The sequence below is a fragment of the Oncorhynchus gorbuscha genome, linkage group LG14, assembly GCF_021184085.1.
Source record: "Oncorhynchus gorbuscha isolate QuinsamMale2020 ecotype Even-year linkage group LG14, OgorEven_v1.0, whole genome shotgun sequence".
Lineage (NCBI taxonomy): Eukaryota > Metazoa > Chordata > Actinopteri > Salmoniformes > Salmonidae > Oncorhynchus > Oncorhynchus gorbuscha.
In genome coordinates this window covers 82,237,765-82,258,082 of record NC_060186.1, presented here as the reverse complement: position 1 = coordinate 82,258,082, position 20,318 = coordinate 82,237,765, and the positions used below count along the sequence as shown (strand labels likewise).

At 49.2% G+C, this 20,318-nt stretch overlaps 1 protein-coding gene across 5 annotated transcripts in view; it reads right to left on the bottom strand.

The window, feature by feature from the left end:
- Positions 1-14,718, bottom strand: part of LOC123995479 (ensconsin-like) — a 63,305-nt gene extending 48,587 nt beyond the window's left edge. For all 5 annotated transcript variants that reach the window (XM_046299122.1, XM_046299124.1, XM_046299123.1 and 2 more), the window contains exon 1: positions 14,591-14,718. In XM_046299122.1, coding sequence (XP_046155078.1) covers positions 14,591-14,636 — 46 coding nt within the window. In that variant the 5' untranslated portion in view covers positions 14,637-14,718. The remainder of the gene's footprint in view (positions 1-14,590) is intronic.
- Positions 14,719-20,318: the final 5,600 nt, after the last annotated feature.

Here is a 20,318-nt window from a genome sequence, read left to right as displayed (position 1 = left end):
TACCCCCCAAAACACCCAGCACTAACCCTACCCCCAAAACACCCAGAATCTTGGAAAAAACCCAGCAACAATATAAAACACCCAGAGTTCCCTCCCCCAAAACATCCAGCACTAACCCTGGCCCCCAAAACACCCAGCACTAACCAACCCCCTGGAATGTGGGACCCAGCATCACACTGAAAAAATGCTAACCCTACCCCCCAAAAACATCCATCTAACCCTATCCCCCAAAACACCCAAAGCACTAACCCTACCCCCAAAAACACCCAGCACTAACCCTACCCCCCAAAAACACCCAGCACTAACCCTACCCCCAAAAACACCCAGCACTAACCCTACCCCCCCAAAAACACCCAGCACTAACCCTACCCCCAAAAACATCCAGTACTAACCCTACCCCCCAAAAACACCCAGCACTAACCCTACCCCCAAAAAACACCCAGCACTAACCCTACCCCCAAAAACACCCAGCACTAACCCTACCCCCCAAAAACACCCAGCACTAACCCTACCCCCAAAAAACACCCAGCATCACCCCCCCCCAAAACATCCAGTACTAACCCTACCCCCAAAAACACCCAGCACTAACCCTACCCCCCCAAAAAACACCCAGCACTAACCCTACCCCCAAAACAACCAGCATCACCCTACCCCCAAAAACACCCAGCACTAACCCTACCCCCAAAAACACCCAGCACTAACCCTACCCCCCAAAACATCCAGCACTAACCCTACCCCCCAAAACACCCAGCACTAACCCTACCCCCCAAAACACCCAGCACTAATCCTACCCCCCAAAAACACCCAGCACTAACCCTACCCCCAAAAAACACCCAGCACTAACCCTACACCCCCAAAACACCCAGCATCACCCTACCCCCCAAAACACCCAGCACTAACCCCCCCCCAAAACACCCAGCACTAACCCTACCCCCAAAACACCCAGCATCACCCTACCCCCAAAACACCCAGCACTCACCCTACCCCCCAAAAACATCCAGTACTAACCCTACCCCCAAAAACATCCAGTACTAACCCTACCCCCAAAAACACCCAGCACTAACCCTACCCCCAAAAACACCCAGCACTAACCCTACTCCCCAAAACACCCAGCAGAGAAGGACAAAGAGCAATCAGAAGACACAGACCGAGAGAGAGAAGAGAGAGAGAGAGAGAGAGACAGAGAGAGAGAGAGAGAGACAGAGAGAGAGAGACAGAGAGAGAGAGACAGAGAGAGACAGAGAGAGAGAGAGAGAGAGAGAGAGAGAGAGAGAGAGAGAGAGAGAGACAGAGAGACAGAGAGAGAGACAGAGAGAGTGACAGAGAGAGTGACAGAGAGAGTGACAGAGAGAGTAGAGTGACAGAGAGAGTGACAGAGAGAGTGACAGAGAGAGTGACAGAGAGACCGAGAGAGAGGAGAGAGAGGAGAGAGAGAGACCGAGAGAGAGAGAGAGATAGAGAGACCGAGAGAGAGAGAGAGATGGAGAGAGACAGATAGACCGAGAGAGAGGAGAGAGAGAGAGAGGAGAGAGAGAGATAGACAGACCGAGAGAGAGAGAGAGAGTGACAGAGAGAGTGACAGAGAGAGACAGATAGACCGAGAGAGAGGAGAGAGAGAGACCGAGAGAGAGAGAGATAGAGAGACCGAGAGAGAGAGAGAGAGAGAGAGAGGAGAGAGAGATAGACAGACCGAGAGAGAGAGAGAGAGAGAGAGAGAAGGAACCCTTTTAATCTGCCCCTCCCACTCATGTTGTTGTGTGTCTACACCACCTAAACTCACTGGTCTCTGTATGTGCACCCCTCCCCCCCCTCTCTGCTCAAATCAAACGGTCAGATTTAGCGATTAGCGTTGCACTCTCCCTGGCTGTATGTAGCAGGCTAGGCTAACGTAGCGGCATGGTTAGCATCCTCTGCCTCAAACCTGAGAGGATTAGCCAGCGCTAACGTTAAGCTAAGCTCCAGGCTGCTGGGGGAGAGGGGCCAGAGACTGACAGCCCCACAGCAGGCACTTTGAGCTGGGTAAACACATCCTGAGGTCTGGCGATCATCACTGTGACTGTGATTGTAGGGCTTCCTTTCCTTCATCTGAACTGATCTTTCTCTATGCATCGGCAGGACCAAACGGTAGCCTCCGATAAACTCAAGAAGGGAGGAGTGTGCCTCTGTAAACAACAACTGGTGCGCAATCTCTAATATTAAGGAAGTCTGGAGGATCTGCTTGCCTGAGTTAGAACACAGTGTTATAAACTCTTGGTAAATAGTGTGGTTTACAGTTTATCACCATATACTGAACAAAAAAATAAAACATTGGTCCCGTGTCTCATGAGCTGCAATAAAAGATCCAAGACGTTTTTACATCATACTTCAAAAAAGCTTATTTCTCACATTTTGTGCACAAATTTCTTAAAATCACTATTAGTGAGCATTTATCCTTTTACCAAGATAATCCATCCACCTGACAGGTGTGGCATATCAAGAAGCTGATTAAATCAGCATGATCATTACATGGGTGCACCTTGTGCTGGGGACAAATAATGGCCACTAAAATGTGCAGCTTCATAACAGATGTCTCATGTTATGAGGGCGCGTTGCAATTGGCGTGATGCCTACAGGAATGTCCAACAGAGCTGTTGCCAGAGAATTTAATGATAATTTCTCTACCATAAGCCGCCTCCAATGTCATTTTAGAGAATTTGGCAGTATGTCCAACCGGTCTCACAACCTCAGACCACGTGTTACCACGCCAACCCAGGACCTCCACATCCAGCTTCTTTAACCTCAGACCACGTGTTACCACGCCAACCCAGGACGTCCACATCCAGCTTCTTCAGCAGCGGGATCGTCTGAGACCAGCTGATGAAACTGAGGAGCATTTCTGTTGTAGTAAAGCCATTTTGTGGAGGAAAAACATTCAGATTGGCTGGACCTGGTTCCCTAGTTGGCTTGGCTCCGAATTTCTGCTGTTGAAGCCATTCTGTTGTTGATTTACTTCTGTGTTTTGGGTCGTTGTCCTGTTGCATCACCCAACTTCTGTTGAGCTTCAATTGGCGGATAGAAAAGCCTTACACATTCTCCAGCAAAATGTCTTGATAAACTTGGGAATTCATTTTTTCTGTTGACGATAGAAATCTATCCAGCAAAGCAGCCCCAAACAACGACGCTCCCTCCACCAGACTTTACAGTTGGGAGGAGGTTTTGATGTTGGTGTGCTGTGCTTTTCTTTCTCCACACATAGTGTTGTGTTCCTTCCAAACAACTGTAGTTTGTCCACAGAACATTTTATCAGTAGCGCTGTGGAACATCCAGGTGTTATTTTCCTTCAGACGTGCAGCAATAGTTTTTTTTTTTCGGACAGCAGTGTCTTCTCCCGTGGTGTCCTCCACATGAACACCATTCTTGTTTAGTGTTTTACGTATAGTAGACTCGTCAACAGAGATGTTCGCATGTTCCAGAGATTTCTGTCTTTAGCGTTAGCACTCTAGGATTCTACTTAACCTCAGTGAGCGTTCTGCGCTGTGCTCTTGCAGTCATCTTTGCAGGACGGCCACTCCTAGGGAGAGTAGCAACAGTGCTGAACTTTCTCCGTTTATAGACAATTTATAGACTCCAAATAGCTTTTGGAGAAGTCATTAGCCATTAGTGTTCACTTACTTTTTCCAACCTACACTGTGAATGTTTAAATGATATATTCAATATAGACAAGATAAATATAATCATTTGTGTGTTATCACACATGTTTGTCTATTATTGTGACTTAAATGAAGATCAGATCACATTTGATGACCGAGTGATGCAAAAATCCAGGTCAAGGGTCAAGGGTCATTCCAAAGGGTTCACATACTTCTTCTGTCCTCTGTATTTTAATTAACTGATTTCCTTTATATGAACTTTAGCTCAGTAAAATTGATGCGTTTATATATTTTTTGTTAAATATATTTTTGTGGCATAAGGGTCTCAAGGTAGAGAAATAGAGAAGTGAACTGATATTTTCGGGATCCCTCGGTCTCTGATCCAGTGTATTATTCTATTATAAAGTGTCTTACCAGAGGAAATCACTGGCTCTCAAATACTAAACACAGTAACACAGAGTGAACGTGACATTTATATTTATACACCCCCTCTCCCTCTCTCCCCCTCTCCCTCTCTCCCCTCTCCCCCTCTCCCCCTCCGCTGACACAGGGGACGGCACCTGCAGAGTGCCGATTAACAGATGAAACAGCGTAAGATTCAGTCAGTCTACCGTCACCCCACACCGCTGTCCCGTGTTTACTTGTTGCCCCCCTCCCCCCGTTACACCTCTCCCCTCCATCCTCTTCTCTTCCTTGCTGTCCTTCCTCTTCCTTCCTCAGTGATGGTGAGGAGGGCAGGGATGGCAGCCTCTCCTTCCACACCTCTCCCCTTCTGCAGCCTCCTGGTCCCTTCACTGTCCCACCACCCAGTCTGGCCCACCCCGTGAGGGGGGCAGGAGACCCCGCCACTCGGCTAGCCACTGCCAGGTTAATAACTAATGCTAGCTCGCTGTCCTCCGGCTAACGGGTCGTTAGATCGAGAGACAGCAGAACAGAAAAGGGGGAGGGATGGGATAGGAATATGACGGAGACAGAGAGAGAGTAGATCTCTGTGCCACGTCCAGACAGTCTGCGATGGCAGTGCCAGGCAATATGAGCGAGGGAGAACACGAACAGACTCCACAGAGCCCCAGGACAGGAACACAATTAGACCCAACCAAATTATGAGAAAACAAAATAACTACTTGACAAACTGGAAAGAACCAAAAAAACAGAGCAAACTAGAATTCTATTTGGCCCTAAACAGAGAGTACACAGTGGCAGAATAAGCTTTGACTATGTACAGACTCAGTGAGCATAGCCTTGCTATTGAGAAAGGCCTCCGTATAGGCAGACATGGCTCTCAAGAGAAGACAGGCTACAAACTCCCATATCTACTGGGTGAAATACCACAGTGCCATCAGAGCAACAGAGTGTGGCCCGTTGCCATGTAGAAAGGTCAACCAGTGAAGAACAAACACCATTGTCAATACAACCCATATTGTATCTGTTTATTTATTTTACCTTTTATACTTCAACTATTTGTACATTGTTACAACACTGTACAGCCAATAATATAACATTTGAAATGTCTCTATTATTTTAAAATGTATCTCTTTCAATTTCAATGTAAACATGTTTCCCATGCCAATAAGGCCCTTTGAATTGAATATAGACCCAGCCTTTTGGATGTGAGAATAGCTAGTCGAACGACTTGTTCTAAAATCATGGTCATTTAATATGGAGTTGGACCCCCCTTGCTGCTATAACAGCCTCCACTCTTCTGGGAAGGATTTCCACTAGATGTTGGAACATTGCTGCGGGGACTTGCTTCCATTCAGCCACAAGAGCATTAGTGAGGTCGGGCACTGATGTTGGGCGATTAGAACTTCAGGCTCGCAGTCGGCATTCCAATTTATCCCAAAGGTGTTTGATGGGGTTGAGGTCAGGGCTCTGTACAGGCCAGTTAAGTTCTTCCACACCGATCTCAACAAACCTCACTTTGTGCACTGATGGGCCCTGGTCTTCGGCCCCTATGGGCCCTGGTCTTCGGCCCCTATGGGCCCTGGTCTTCGGCCCCTATGGGCCCTGGTCTTCGGCCCCTGGTCTACAGCCCCTATGGGCCCTGGTCTATGGCCCCTGTTCTACAGCCCCTATGGGCCCTGGGTCTATGGCCCCTGTTCTACAGTCTATGGGCCCTGGACTATGGGCACTGGTCTTCTGTCCTATCAGTTAAGAGCGTTGGGCCAGTAACTTAAAGGTTGCTAGTTTGAATCCCTGAGCCGACAAGGTGAAAAATCTGCCGATGTGCCCTTGAGCACGGCACTTATGTCCAATGGCTCCAGGGTCGCCCTCAATAATGGCTGATCCCTGGCCGTGACCCTACTCTCAGAGGGCGTCCCAGGGGGTGTTAACCACTGGTGCAAGGGACCGAGAGACTGGTTAACCACTGAGACTGAAAAACGGCTTCTATCTGTTAAACAGCCATCACTAGCACATCAGAGGCTGCTGCCTATAGGCATAGACTAGAAATCACAGGTTAACCACGGGTACATGGGACGAGACTGAAAAACAGCTTCTATCTCAGTGGCCAGACTGTTAAACAGCCACTAACACATTAGTGGCTGCTGCCTTGAGGCATAGACGAGAAATTAGAGGTTAACCGATTAAATCATCTGATCTGATTATTGGGCCGATTTCAGGATTTCATAACAATCTGTAATTTTGGATGCCGATTACATTGTAATCCACGAGGAGACAGTGGCAGGCTGACCACCTGTTACTCCACGAGGAGACTGGGCTGACCACCTGTTACTCCACGAGGAGACAGTGGCAGGCTGACCACCTGTTAATCCACGAGGAGACAGTGGCAGGCTGACCACCTGTTAATCCACGAGGAGACAGTGGCAGGCTGACCACCTGTTACTCCACGAGGAGACAGTGGCAGGCTGACCACCTGTTACTCCACGAGGAGACTGAGTGGCAGGCTGACCACCTGTTACTCCACGAGGAGACAGTGGGCTGACCACCTGTTACTCCACGAGGAGACTGCTGACCACCTGTTACTCCACGAGGAGACAGTGGCAGGCTGACCACCTGTTACTCCACGAGGAGACAGTGGGCTGACCACCTGTTACTCCACGAGGAGACAGTGGCAGGCTGACCACCTGTTACTCCACGAGGAGACAGTGGCAGGCTGACCACCTGTTACTCCACGAGGAGACTGCTGACCACCTGTTACTCCACGAGGAGACAGTGGCAGGCTGACCACCTGTTACTCCACGAGGAGACAGTGGCAGGCTGACCACCTGTTACTCCACGAGGAGACAGTGGCAGGCTGACCAACTGTTACTCCACGAGGAGACAGTGGCAGGCTGACCACCTGTTAATCCACGAGGAGACAGTGGCAGGCTGACCACCTGTTACTCCACGAGGAGACTGAGTGGCAGGCTGACCACCTGTTACTCCACGAGGAGACAGTGGCAGGCTGACCACCTGTTACTCCACGAGGAGACAGTGGCAGGCTGACCACCTGTTACTCCACGAGGAGACTGTGTGGCAGGCTGACCACCTGTTACTCCACGAGGAGACAGTGGCAGGCTGACCACCTGTTACTCCACGAGGAGACAGTGGCAGGCTGACCACCTGTTACTCCACGAGGAGACAGTGGCAGGCTGACCACCTGTTACTCCACGAGGAGACAGTGGCAGGCTGACCACCTGTTACTCCACGAGGAGACAGTGGCAGGCTGACCACCTGTTACTCCACGAGGAGACAGTGGGCTGACCACCTGTTACTCCACGAGGAGACAGTGGCAGGCTGACCACCTGTTACTCCACGAGGAGACAGTGGCAGGCTGACCACCTGTTACTCCACGAGGAGACAGTGGCAGGCTGACCACCTGTTACTCCACGAGGAGACAGTGGCAGGCTGACCACCTGTTACTCCACGAGGAGACAGTGGCAGGCTGACCACCTGTTACTCCACGAGGAGACAGTGGGCTGACCACCTGTTACTCCACGAGGAGACAGTGGCAGGCTGACCACCTGTTACTCCACGAGGAGACAGTGGCAGGCTGACCACCTGTTACTCCACGAGGAGACAGTGGCAGGCTGACCACCTGTTACTCCACGAGGAGACTGAGTGGCAGGCTGACTACCTGTTACTCCACGAGGAGACTGCGTGGCAGGCTGACCACCTGTTACTCCACGAGGAGACAGTGGCAGGCTGACCACCTGTTACTCCACGAGGAGACAGTGGCAGGCTGACCACCTGTTACTCCACGAGGAGACAGTGGCAGGCTGACCACCTGTTACTCCACGAGGAGACAGTGGCAGGCTGACCACCTGTTACTCCACGAGGAGACAGTGGCAGGCTGACCACCTGTTACTCCACGAGGAGACAGTGGCAGGCTGACCACCTGTTACTCCACGAGGAGACAGTGGCAGGCTGACCACCTGTTAATCCACGAGGAGACAGTGGCAGGCTGACCACCTGTTAATCCACGAGGAGACAGTGGCAGGCTGACCACCTGTTAATCCACGAGGAGACAGTGGGCTGACCACCTGTTACTCCACGAGGAGACAGTGGCAGGCTGACCACCTGTTACTCCACGAGGAGACAGTGGCAGGCTGACCAACTGTTACTCCACGAGGAGACTGAGTGGCAGGCTGACCACCTGTTACTCCACGAGGAGACAGTGGCAGGCTGACCAACTGTTACTCCACGAGGAGACTGCTGACCAACTGTTACTCCACGAGGAGACTGAGTGGCAGGCTGACCACCTGTTACTCCACGAGGAGACAGTGGCAGGCTGACCACCTGTTACTCCACGAGGAGACAGTGGCAGGCTGACCACCTGTTACTCCACGAGGAGACTGAGTGGCAGGCTGACCACCTGTTACTCCACGAGGAGACAGTGGCAGGCTGACCACCTGTTACTCCACGAGGAGACAGTGGCAGGCTGACCACCTGTTACTCCACGAGGAGACAGTGGCAGGCTGACCACCTGTTACTCCACGAGGAGACAGTGGCAGGCTGACCACCTGTTACTCCACGAGGAGACAGTGGCAGGCTGACCACCTGTTAATCCACGAGGAGACAGTGGCAGGCTGACCACCTGTTACTCCACGAGGAGACAGTGGCAGGCTGACCACCTGTTACTCCACGAGGAGACAGTGGCAGGCTGACCACCTGTTAATCCACGAGGAGACAGTGGCAGGCTGACCACCTGTTAATCCACGAGGAGACAGTGGGCTGACCACCTGTTACTCCACGAGGAGACAGTGGCAGGCTGACCACCTGTTACTCCACGAGGAGACAGTGGCAGGCTGACCAACTGTTACTCCACGAGGAGACTGAGTGGCAGGCTGACCACCTGTTACTCCACGAGGAGACAGTGGCAGGCTGACCACCTGTTACTCCACGAGGAGACTGCTGACCAACTGTTACTCCACGAGGAGACTGAGTGGCAGGCTGACCACCTGTTACTCCACGAGGAGACAGTGGCAGGCTGACCACCTGTTACTCCACGAGGAGACAGTGGCAGGCTGACCACCTGTTATTCCACGAGGAGACTGAGTGGCAGGCTGACCACCTGTTACTCCACGAGGAGACAGTGGCAGGCTGACCACCTGTTACTCCACGAGGAGACAGTGGCAGGCTGACCACCTGTTACTCCACGAGGAGACTGCTGACCACCTGTTACTCCACGAGGAGACAGTGGCAGGCTGACCACCTGTTACTCCACGAGGAGACAGTGGCAGGCTGACCACCTGTTAATCCACGAGGAGACAGTGGCAGGCTGACCACCTGTTAATCCACGAGGAGACAGTGGCAGGCTGACCACCTGTTAATCCACGAGGAGACAGTGGGCTGACCACCTGTTAATCCACGAGGAGACAGTGGCAGGCTGACCACCTGTTACTCCACGAGGAGACAGTGGCAGGCTGACCACCTGTTACTCCACGAGGAGACAGAGTGGCAGGCTGACTACCTGTTACTCCACGAGGAGACAGTGGCAGGCTGACCACCTGTTACTCCACGAGGAGACTGTGGCAGGCTGACCACCTGTTACTCCACGAGGAGACAGTGGCAGGCTGACCACCTGTTACTCCACGAGGAGACTGCTGACCACCTGTTAATCCACGAGGAGACAGTGGCAGGCTGACCACCTGTTACTCCACGAGGAGACAGTGGCAGGCTGACCACCTGTTACTCCACGAGGAGACTGAGTGGCAGGCTGTTACTCCACGAGGAGACTGCTGACCACCTGTTACTCCACGAGGAGACTGAGTGGCAGGCTGACTACCTGTTACTCCACGAGGAGACAGTGGCAGGCTGACCACCTGTTACTCCACGAGGAGACTGAGTGGCAGGCTGACTACCTGTTACTCCACGAGGAGACAGTGGGCTGACCAACTGTTACTCCACGAGGAGACTGAGTGGCAGGCTGACCAACTGTTACTCCACGAGGAGACAGTGGCAGGCTGACCACCTGTTACTCCACGAGGAGACTGCGTGGCAGGCTGATCACCTGTTACTCCACGAGGAGACTGAGTGGCAGGCTGACCACCTGTTACTCCACGAGGAGACTGCTGACCACCTGTTACTCCACGAGGAGACTGAGTGGCAGGCTGACCACCTGTTACTCCACGAGGAGACTGAGTGGCAGGCTGACCACCTGTTAATCCACGAGGAGACTGCTGACCGCCTGTTACTCCACGAGGAGACTGCTGACCGCCTGTTACTCCATGAGGAGACTGCTGACCGCCTGTTACTCCACGAGGAGACTGCTGACCACCTGTTACTCCACGAGGAGACTGCTGACCACCTGTTACTCCACGAGGAGACTGCTGACCACCTGTTACTCCACGAGGAGACTGAGTGGCAGGCTGACCACCTGTTACTCCACGAGGAGACTGAGTGGCAGGCTGACCACCTGTTACTCCACGAGGAGACAGTGGTCTGACCACCTGTTACTCCACGAGGAGACTGCTGACCACCTGTTACTCCACGAGGAGACTGCTGACCACCTGTTACTCCATGAGGAGACAGTAGCAGGCTGACCACCTGTTACTCCATGAGGAGACAGTAGCAGGCTGACCACCTGTTACTCCACGAGGAGACAGTGGTCTGACCACCTGTTACTCCACGAGGAGACTGCTGACCACCTGTTACTCCACGAGGAGACTGCTGACCACCTGTTACTCCACGAGGAGACTGCTGACCACCTGTTACTCCATGAGGAGACAGTAGCAGGCTGACCACCTGTTACTCCATGAGGAGACAGTAGCAGGCTGACCACCTGTTACTCCACGAGGAGACTGCTGACCACCTGTTAATCCACGAGGAGACAGTGGCAGGCTGACCACCTGTTACTCCACGAGGAGACAGTGGTCTGACCACCTGTTACTCCACGAGGAGACTGAGTGGCAGGCTGACCACCTGTTACTCCACGAGGAGACTGCTGACCACCTGTTACTCCACGAGGAGACTGCTGACCACCTGTTACTCCACGAGGAGACTGAGTGGCAGGCTGACCACCTGTTACTCCACGAGGAGACTGCTGACCACCTGTTACTCCACGAGGAGACTGCTGACCACCTGTTACTCCACGAGGAGACTGCGTGGCAGGCTGACCACCTGTTACTCCACGAGGAGACTGCTGACCACCTGTTACTCCACGAGGAGACTGCTGACCACCTGTTACTCCACGAGGAGACTGAGTGACAAGGCTGACCACCTGTTACTCCACGAGGAGACAGTGGCAGGCTGACCACCTGTTACTCCATGAGGAGACTGACCGCCTGTTACAGGCTGACCGCTGTTACTCCACGAGGAGACTGCTGACCACCTGTTACTCCACGAGGCTGACCGCCTGTTACTCCACGAGGAGACTGCTGACCACCTGTTACTCCACGAGGAGACAGTGGCAGGCTGACCACCTGTTACTCCATGAGGAGACTGAGTGGCAGGCTGACCACCTGTTACTCCACGAGGAGACTGAGTGGCAGGCTGACCACCTGTTACTCCACGAGGAGACTGAGTGGCAGGCTGACCTTCAAGCCTATCAACTCCTGAGATGAGGATGGCAATACTAAAGTACCTAATAGAACATCCAATAGTCAAAGGTATATGAAATACAAATGGTATAGAGAGCAACATCCTATAATAACTACAACCTAGAACTTCTTACCTGGGAATATTGGAGACTCATGTTAAAAGGAACCACCAGCTTTCATATGTTCTCATGTTCTGAGCAAGGAACTGAAACGTTATCTTTCTTACATGGCACATATTGCACTTTTACTTTCTTCTCCAACACTTTGTTTTTGCATTATTTAAACCAAATTGAACATGTTTCATTATTTATTTGAGGCTAAATTGATTTTATTGATATATTATATTAAGTTAAAATAAGTGTTCATTCAGTATTGTTGTAATTGTTATTATTACAAATAAATATATATAAAAACATAATTAAAAAATTGTAAAAAAACATTTTTATTTATTTTTTATTGTTATTTTTAAATCGGCTAATTAATCGGTATCGACATTTTATTGGTCTTCCAATAATCAGTATCGCGTTGAAAAAAATCATAATCGGTCGAGCGCTACAAGAAATGACAGGTTAACCACTGACTGTACATACAGTAAAACATAAGCACCCCTATCTGACAAACACCCCCCTTTTAGTTCATAGAGCTGGTCGTTGTCCCCCTGGTCCTTTAGTTCATAGAGCTGGTCGTTGTCCCCCTGGTCCTTTAGTTCATAGAGCTGGTCGTTGTCCCCCTGGTCCTTTAGTTCATAGAGCTGGTCGTTGTCCCCCTGGTCCTTTAGTTCATAGAGCTGGTCGTTGTCCCCCTGGTCCTTTAGTTCATAGAGCTGGTCGTTGTCCCCCTGGTCCTTTAGTTCATAGAGCTGGTCGTTGTCCCCCTGGTCCTTTAGTTCATAGAGCTGGTCGTTGTCCCCCTGGTCCTGCTGTATGGAGGAACACCTTACACTTTAACCAGATACACACCCTGCTTACACACACAGACATTTCATTCCACTGCGTCCCCAGAGTCAGGTTTGAAATGTATTGAGATTGGGGTAGTGTACAATAAACAGGCCTGAGTCCCATATCCCTGGGAACAACAGAAGGCCTCCTCTAAGGCCAAAGTCGACATTCTAGAAAGCATGATGCAAACACTTAACACTGGAGCCTCGGTGCTGGAGCCTCGGCCACGGCGCTGGAGCCTCGGCCACGGCGCTGGAGCCACGGTGCTGGAGCCCCGGCCACGGTCACGGAGCCTCGGCCACGGTGCTTTAGCCCCGGCCACGGTCACGGAGCCTCGGTGCTGGAGCCTCGGCCACGGTGCTTTAGCCTCGGCCACGGCGCTGGAGCCACGGTGCTGGAGCCCCGGCCACGGTCTCGGAGCCTCGGCCACGGCGCTGGAGCCCCGGCCACGGTCACGGAGCCTCGGCCACGGCTTTAGCCCCGGCCACGGAGCCTCGGCCACGGCGCTGGAGCCTCGGCCACGGTCACGGAGCCTCGGCCACGGAGCCTCGGTGCTGGAGCCACGGTCACAGAGCCTCGGCCACGGTCACAGAGCCTCGGCCACGGTCACAGACCCTCGGCCACGGTCACAGAGCCTCGGCCACGGAGCCTCGGTCACGGTGCTGGAGCCTCGGTGCTGGAGCCTCGGCCACGGTGCTGGAGCCTCGGCCACGGTGCTGGAGCCTCGGCCACGGTGCTGGAGCCTCGGCCACGGTGCTGGAGCCTCGGCCACGGTGCTGGAGCCTCGGCCACGGTGCTGGAGCCTCGGCGCTGGAGCCTCGGCCATGGTGCTGGAGCCTCGGCGCTGGAGCCACGGTGCTTTAGCCTCGGCAACGGTGCTGGAGCCTCGGCGCTGGAGCCACGGTGCTTTAGCCTCGGCAACGGTGCTGGAGCCTCGGTGCTGGAGCCTCGGTGCTGGAGCCTCGGCCACGGTCACGGAGAGTCGGTGCTGGAGCCACGGTCACGGAGCCTCGGCCATGGTCACGGAGCCTCGGCCACGGAGCCTCGGCCACGGCGCTGGAGCCTCGGCCATGGATTTAGAGATAATAGATGTAAACATAATAAACATATTCATTCCTTTGGATCCAGACTGACCTGGGAACATATTAAAACATTAGGAACACCTCTTTCCATGACAACCAGGTGAATCCAGGTGACAGATATGATCCCTTATTGATGTCACCTGTTAAATCCACTTCAATCAGTGTAGATGAAGGGGAGGAGACGGGTTAAAGAAGGATGTTTAAGCCTTGAGACATGGATTGTATCTGTGTACCATTCAGAGGGTGAATGGGCTAAACAAAAGATTGAAGTGCCTTCGACTTAGTAAGCGCACCAGTATGTCAAGAACTACAACACTACTGGGTTTATCAGGATCAACTGTTTCCAGTGTGTGTATCAAGAATGGTCAACCACCCAAAGGACATCCAGTCAATTTGACACAACTGTGGAAACGCTTTAGATACCTTATAGAGTTCATGTCCCTGACGAATTGAGCCTATTCTGAAGGCAAAAGGGGGTTCATAATGTTTGGTTTTTATGTACACTGAGTATTCCTAATCTAGCGAAACATGTACCTGCCAAGTGCCTGGCTTCCGCCGAGCCTCGGTCTGTTCGTCCAGGCTCCACCTGTCACGTCAACTCGGAGAGATACTGGGAATTATACCGCAACAAACTGCATGCAACTTCGCCAAACATCCCAACAAGTGTATCTAGCCTAGCGGCACAATTCGTCTGGGAAATGTATTTAAGTCGTTTCCGTAACAAACACGGTGAGTTTGATAATAACCGGTGGGTTCAGTGTTCTATGCAAGGTTGATAGTTAATCCGGTCCCCGTGACCCGGCGCCTCGCACTACGCTACTTCAGATCACTTCTCGTTGACAAGCGGAGAAGAGGGCTGAAAACGACAACCCTCCGGTCCGTGGATACCTCCAAGTTAAATCACACATGAAACTTCGAGAGAAGTTGTTGAGTAAAGATTCCCGTTGATGGGAGCTCACCTTGTGGTACTGTCGGAGATGTGTCGCTGCCATCCTGGTCCGCCATTTGTCCTGGTGTCAGATGATCGGGATAAGCTGCGCGACCGAGCGGAAGTAAGAAGGACAGGGGTCGGTGTGGAAAGGTCCCGCGCGCAGACAGGTGAGGGACAACATACACACCTGCTTCTGTATGATGGCCTGTCAATGCAAAAACACTGAGACCCATCTAAGGACTATGCAAAAACACTTAGACCCATCTAAGGACTATGCAAAAACACTTAGACCCATCTAAGGACTATGCAAAAACACTTAGACCCATCTAAGGACTATGCAAAAACACTTAGACCCATCTAAGGACTATGCAAAAACACTTAGACCCATCTAAGGACTATGCAAAAACACTTAGACCCATCTAAGGACTATGCAAAAACACTTAGACCCATCTAAGGACTATACCACTAACCCAAACTCGCTGTGAATAGAAGTTACACTCAGGAAATTGTGTGGATACGGGGTGACGTTTCCTCTAGGTACAGATCTAGGATCAGATACCTCTCCTCTTCCCCCCTTTAACTTCACCTTGTTGAATACATATACCAATATATAATATGACAACTACTGGTGAAGTCTGGATAATGATCGTGTTGGAAAACAACAACAAAAAAACACGAGTGGAATGACTGATGCAATCAATTTATTCAACCAATGTTTCGACAGCTTTGTCTTCTGCGGGGGTTTTCATAGACATCTGGAAATAATGATAATGTTGCCTGCCTGGTATAGTAAAGGACTGGTAATAATGATAATGTTGCCTGCCTGGTATAGTAAAGGTCTGGTAATAATGATAATGTTGCCTGCCTGGTATAGTAAAGGACTGGTAATAATGATAATGTTGCCTGCCTGGTATAGTAAAGGTCTGGTAATAATGATAATGTTGCCTGCCTGGTATAGTAAAGGTCTGGTAATAATGATAATGTTGCCTGCCTGGTATAGTAAAGGTCTGGTAATAATGATAATGTTGCCTGCCTGGTATAGTAAAGGACTGGTAATAATGATAATGTTGCCTGCCTGGTATAGGAAGGGACTGGTAATAATGATAATGTTGCCTGCCTGGTATAGTAAAGGACTGGTAATAATGATAATGTTGCCTGCCTGGTATAGTAAAGGACTGGTAATAATGATAATGTTGCCTGCCTGGTATAGTAAAGGACTGGTAATAATGATAATGTTGCCTGCCTGGTATAGTAAAGGACTGGTAATAATGATAATGTTGCCTGCCTGGTATAGGAAAGGACTTCATTATTCTAAGCATGTTTATTGTACTGTGGACACCAGGGATGTCAAACTCATGTTTATCCCAGAGACCATTCAGTCTTCGAGGTGTTATATTGCCTCACCTTGTTTTAGGACTTTTTGACGATCCCCGACTGTCTAGTTTTCATTTTGGTGATTATTAGCCAGCTGGACCGACAAGAAACTATATGAAGGTAAATGTTTATTTCTACACAGTTTAGAGTTGATTTAAAAAAAAGTAATTTTATAGTATATTGAGTTGATCTCACCAACTCAAAACGAGCTGCGGGTCTCACCCCTGTATGTTTTTGGTCATTTTCTAGTATTTTGAGTTGTCCAAATCAATTCTAATATTAATAATTAATCATTCTACTATAATATTACTATTACTAATTCTACTATAATATTACTATTACTAATTCTACTATACTCCCAGGAAAAAAAGAGTTTGAGTATTTTAATTAAGTAAAAATGTTTTGTGATTTGTCCCGTCTTATTCACGCGAGTTTTAATTTAACGGTTGTGGTTTGTTTACATTGAATTGATTTGGATGAATAAAGATATAGTGGAGAATACATTATTTATTTATTTCAGGAAACAGACTAGAATTAGGAACATATTGAAGGAAGTTTTACAACCACAGTTTCAACTGTAGGAGATTAAAAGATCCAGCAGTTTTCAGCTCAATGTCAAATCATTTCTGGGAAACGTCAGCATACCTTATGGTGACTTCTTTAAATTCAAATTGTAAAATACCTTATGGTGACTTCTTTAAATTCAAATTGTAAAATAATAATAATAGAATTTTACGAGGACTGTCTGGGTGTGGTCTGAGTGGAGAGGGGAGAACTGAAGACTAGCTGTTATTGACAGAGAAGTTTGGAACTTTCTCATTGGTCTATTAACTAATTTACCGCTTGGTGATGTCACCATCCTACCAAAAAATAGGCAGACATTTCAGGTGGTCTTTGCAAACAGCTCTCACACTAAAGACGTTATAATTCTCACACTAAAGACGTTATAATTCTCACACTAAAGACGTTATAATTCTCACACTAAAGTCGTTATAATTCTCACACTAAAGACGTTATAATTCTCACACTAAAGACGTTATAATTCTCACACTAAAGACGTTATCATTTTCAGGAAACTGCACTGGACATTAAAGGTCCCCAAAACACACACATCCCTGGGTCTCTCCTCTTTTCAGTTCGCTGCAGCTGACGACTGGAACGAGTTGCAAAAAAAGAACCCACCTCCATCTCTTCATTCAAAGACTCCATCATGGACTCTTACTGACAGTAGTGGCTGCTTTGCCTGATGTATTGTTGTCTCTACCTTCTTGCCCTTTGTGCTGTTGTCTGTGCCCAATAATGTTTGTACCATGTTTTGTGCTGCTACCATGTTGTGTTGCTGCCATGTTGTGTTGCTACCATGTGTTGCTGCCATGTTGTGTTGCTACCATGTTGTTGCTGCCATGTTGTGTTGCTGCCATGTTGTGTTGCTGCCATGTTGTGTTGCTACCATGTTGTTGCTGCCATGTTGTGTTGCTGCCATGTTGTGTTGCTGCCATGTTGTGTTGCTGCCATGTTGTGTTGCTGCCATGTGTTGCTGCCATGTGTTGCTACCATGTGTTGTGTTGTCATGTGTTTCTGCCTTGCTATGTTGTTAGGTCTCCCATTATGTAGTGGTGTGGTGTCTCTTGTCGTGATGTGTGTTTTATCCTATATTTATATAGTATTTATTTTAATCCCAGACCCCCGTCCCCGTAGGAGGCCATTTGGTAGGCCGTCATTGTAAATAAGAATATGTTCTTAAACTGACTTGTCTAGTTAAATGAAGATTAAAGTATAAAACATTTAATTTTTAAAAAAGGTGTCGATTCGTGATTGGGCCTTCTGATGCAGTTCTGCTGTGTTCAGATCTGGGTTCAAAAGACCCTGTGAGCAGCCATACCGGCTCCTAAGGTCACCAGTTTCACCAGTAGAAAGATCTGGTGAGGAAACTGCCTGCAGAGCTAAGCCAGCTGCCAAAGGCGTCATTCCCTGGCTGCGGTGCGGGACACAGCCCTGTGTTACCGGGACTCTCTTCCTCTGAGAGTTCATCTGGTATCGCCACATTCTCACATCCTCATCACCACAAACACTGAGGAGGAGGAGGACCTGGGGGAGGAAGAGAGGAAGGTATAACTTAAGGTAAAGTGTAAACATGGAAGCTTAGTTAATTTTTAATCCTTTCATTAATCTAATTTTGTTTTACCAGTACCAGTCAACAGTTTGGACACATCTACTCATTCAAGGGTTTTTCTTTATTTTTACTATTTTCTACATTGTAGAATAATAGTGAAGACATCAAAACTATGAAATAACACATATGGAATCATGTAGTAACCAAAATATACAAATAAAAAAATATATATATTTAATATGAGGTTAGCCACCCTTTTGATTTTGACAGCTTTGCACTCTCAACCAGCTTCACCTGGAATGCTGTTCCGACAGTCTTGAAGGAGTTCCCACATATGCTGAGCACTTGTTGGCTGCTTTTCCTTCACTCTGTGGTCCATCTCATCTCAAACCATCTCAATTGGGTTGAGGTCGGGTGATTGTGGAGGCCAGGTCATCTGATGCAGCACTCCACCACTCTCCTCCTTTGTCAAATAGTCCTTACACAGTCTGGAGGTGTGTGGGGTTATTGTCCTGTTGAAAACAAATGATAGTAAAAATAAAACCCTGGAATGAGTAGGTGTGTCCAATAGTTTAACCCAAGTCATGTTGATAACCTTACCAATAAGTCAACTTTACTCATTATCAAAAAAGTGTCCTTTGCCACCGCACATTCATGAGTGCCAATAGTTCTGACCCGGCCTCCAAACCAGGACCAGCAGAAACACCAACCCCGACAGCAGGTCCACTTAGTCCAGGAGCAGCCATGGAAGCTCCATCAGTCTGCACTGTAGTTCCACCAGTCTGTTTTACAGCCTCTGCATATGATACATCATGACTGATTCTATATCTCTGAGCCTCTCTATGGTAATACCACCCCCCCCACCACACACACACAATCCCTCCACACTTCGCACATGTTCTTTCTTTAAAAATTGACCAGCTACATGTCCCATTCTAAAGATCAGTGTGGATTAAAAACTATCTGTACTTTCCCAGGCATAACGTTCTCAAACCTCCAGCAGTACTGATAGGCTCCCTTCTTTCCCCACTGATCAACCTTCTGGCCTCCCGTCACAGTGATGACTCCCCTCCACCTGGTATACGCACCACTATCATCCCACCTGGTATACGCACCACTATCATCCCACCTGGTATACGCACCACTATCATCCCACCTGGTATACGCACCACTATCATCCCACCTGGTATAAGCACCACTATAATCCCACCTGGTATAAGCACCACTATAATCCCACCTGGTATAAGCACCACTATCATCCCACCTGGTATAAGCACCACTATAATCCCACCTGGTATAAACACCACTATAATCCCACCTGGTATAACCACTACTATCATTCCACCTGGTATAAGCACCACTATAATCCCACCTGGTATAAGCACCACTATCATCCCACCTGGTATACGCACCACTATCATCCCACCTGGTATAAGCACCACAGGGGCGTGGCTTTTTAAATCTTCCCATGAAGCTTTTCCATTGTCAGAATCTTCTCTCGCTGAGCCTGGTTACAAAATAGTAAAATAGTCCATTTCCAAATTAACTGAACTAAATTTCACTTCACCTACCACTTGCTCTATGGCAGGTGCTTCTACACCTGCATTGCTTGCTGTTTGGGGTTTTAGGCTGGGTTTCTGTACAGCACTTTGAGATATCAGCTGATGTAAGAAGGGCTATATAAATACATTTGAGTTAGTCAGATAGGTGTAAAACAGGCCCCGTGGTCTCATCACAAAACACTTCCACCACTTTCCACTCCATCACATCATTACTCTTGCTTCCTACCGTAGCCCTCTTCATGTTTTCGGTATCATAACCTCTTCTTCCTCTTGTCTTTCCACTACCGACCATTCTCGGTCCTTGATCCTCCCGCTCCAGTACCATCAGAACTGACACCGCGATTGTTCTCATTCCAGCACGGCTGTTGCTTCATCCACTGTTTACCATTAATTTTCTCCATTTCGTCCGCACTACTCCGCGCCATGTCCGACTCTACCCGGCATGCAGCATGTCAGCTGCTAGTCCCCCAGCGGCTGTCGTTTTAAACCTGTTACCAGGAAGACGGAGGAAACCAGGAACTAGAGATCGTTGCAGCACTAGTTTTCTGCCAGCAGCACAAACCTTGACGTTTTTGGTATGTTACTGAGGAAACCTTCAAAATAAAAGCCCGCATTTCAAAACATTGCAATGTGGATGATTCGCTCAAATTATTTTTAATTTGAATCAATGGCCGCTTGTGTGCCAACAAGAACATGCAATAAAATAA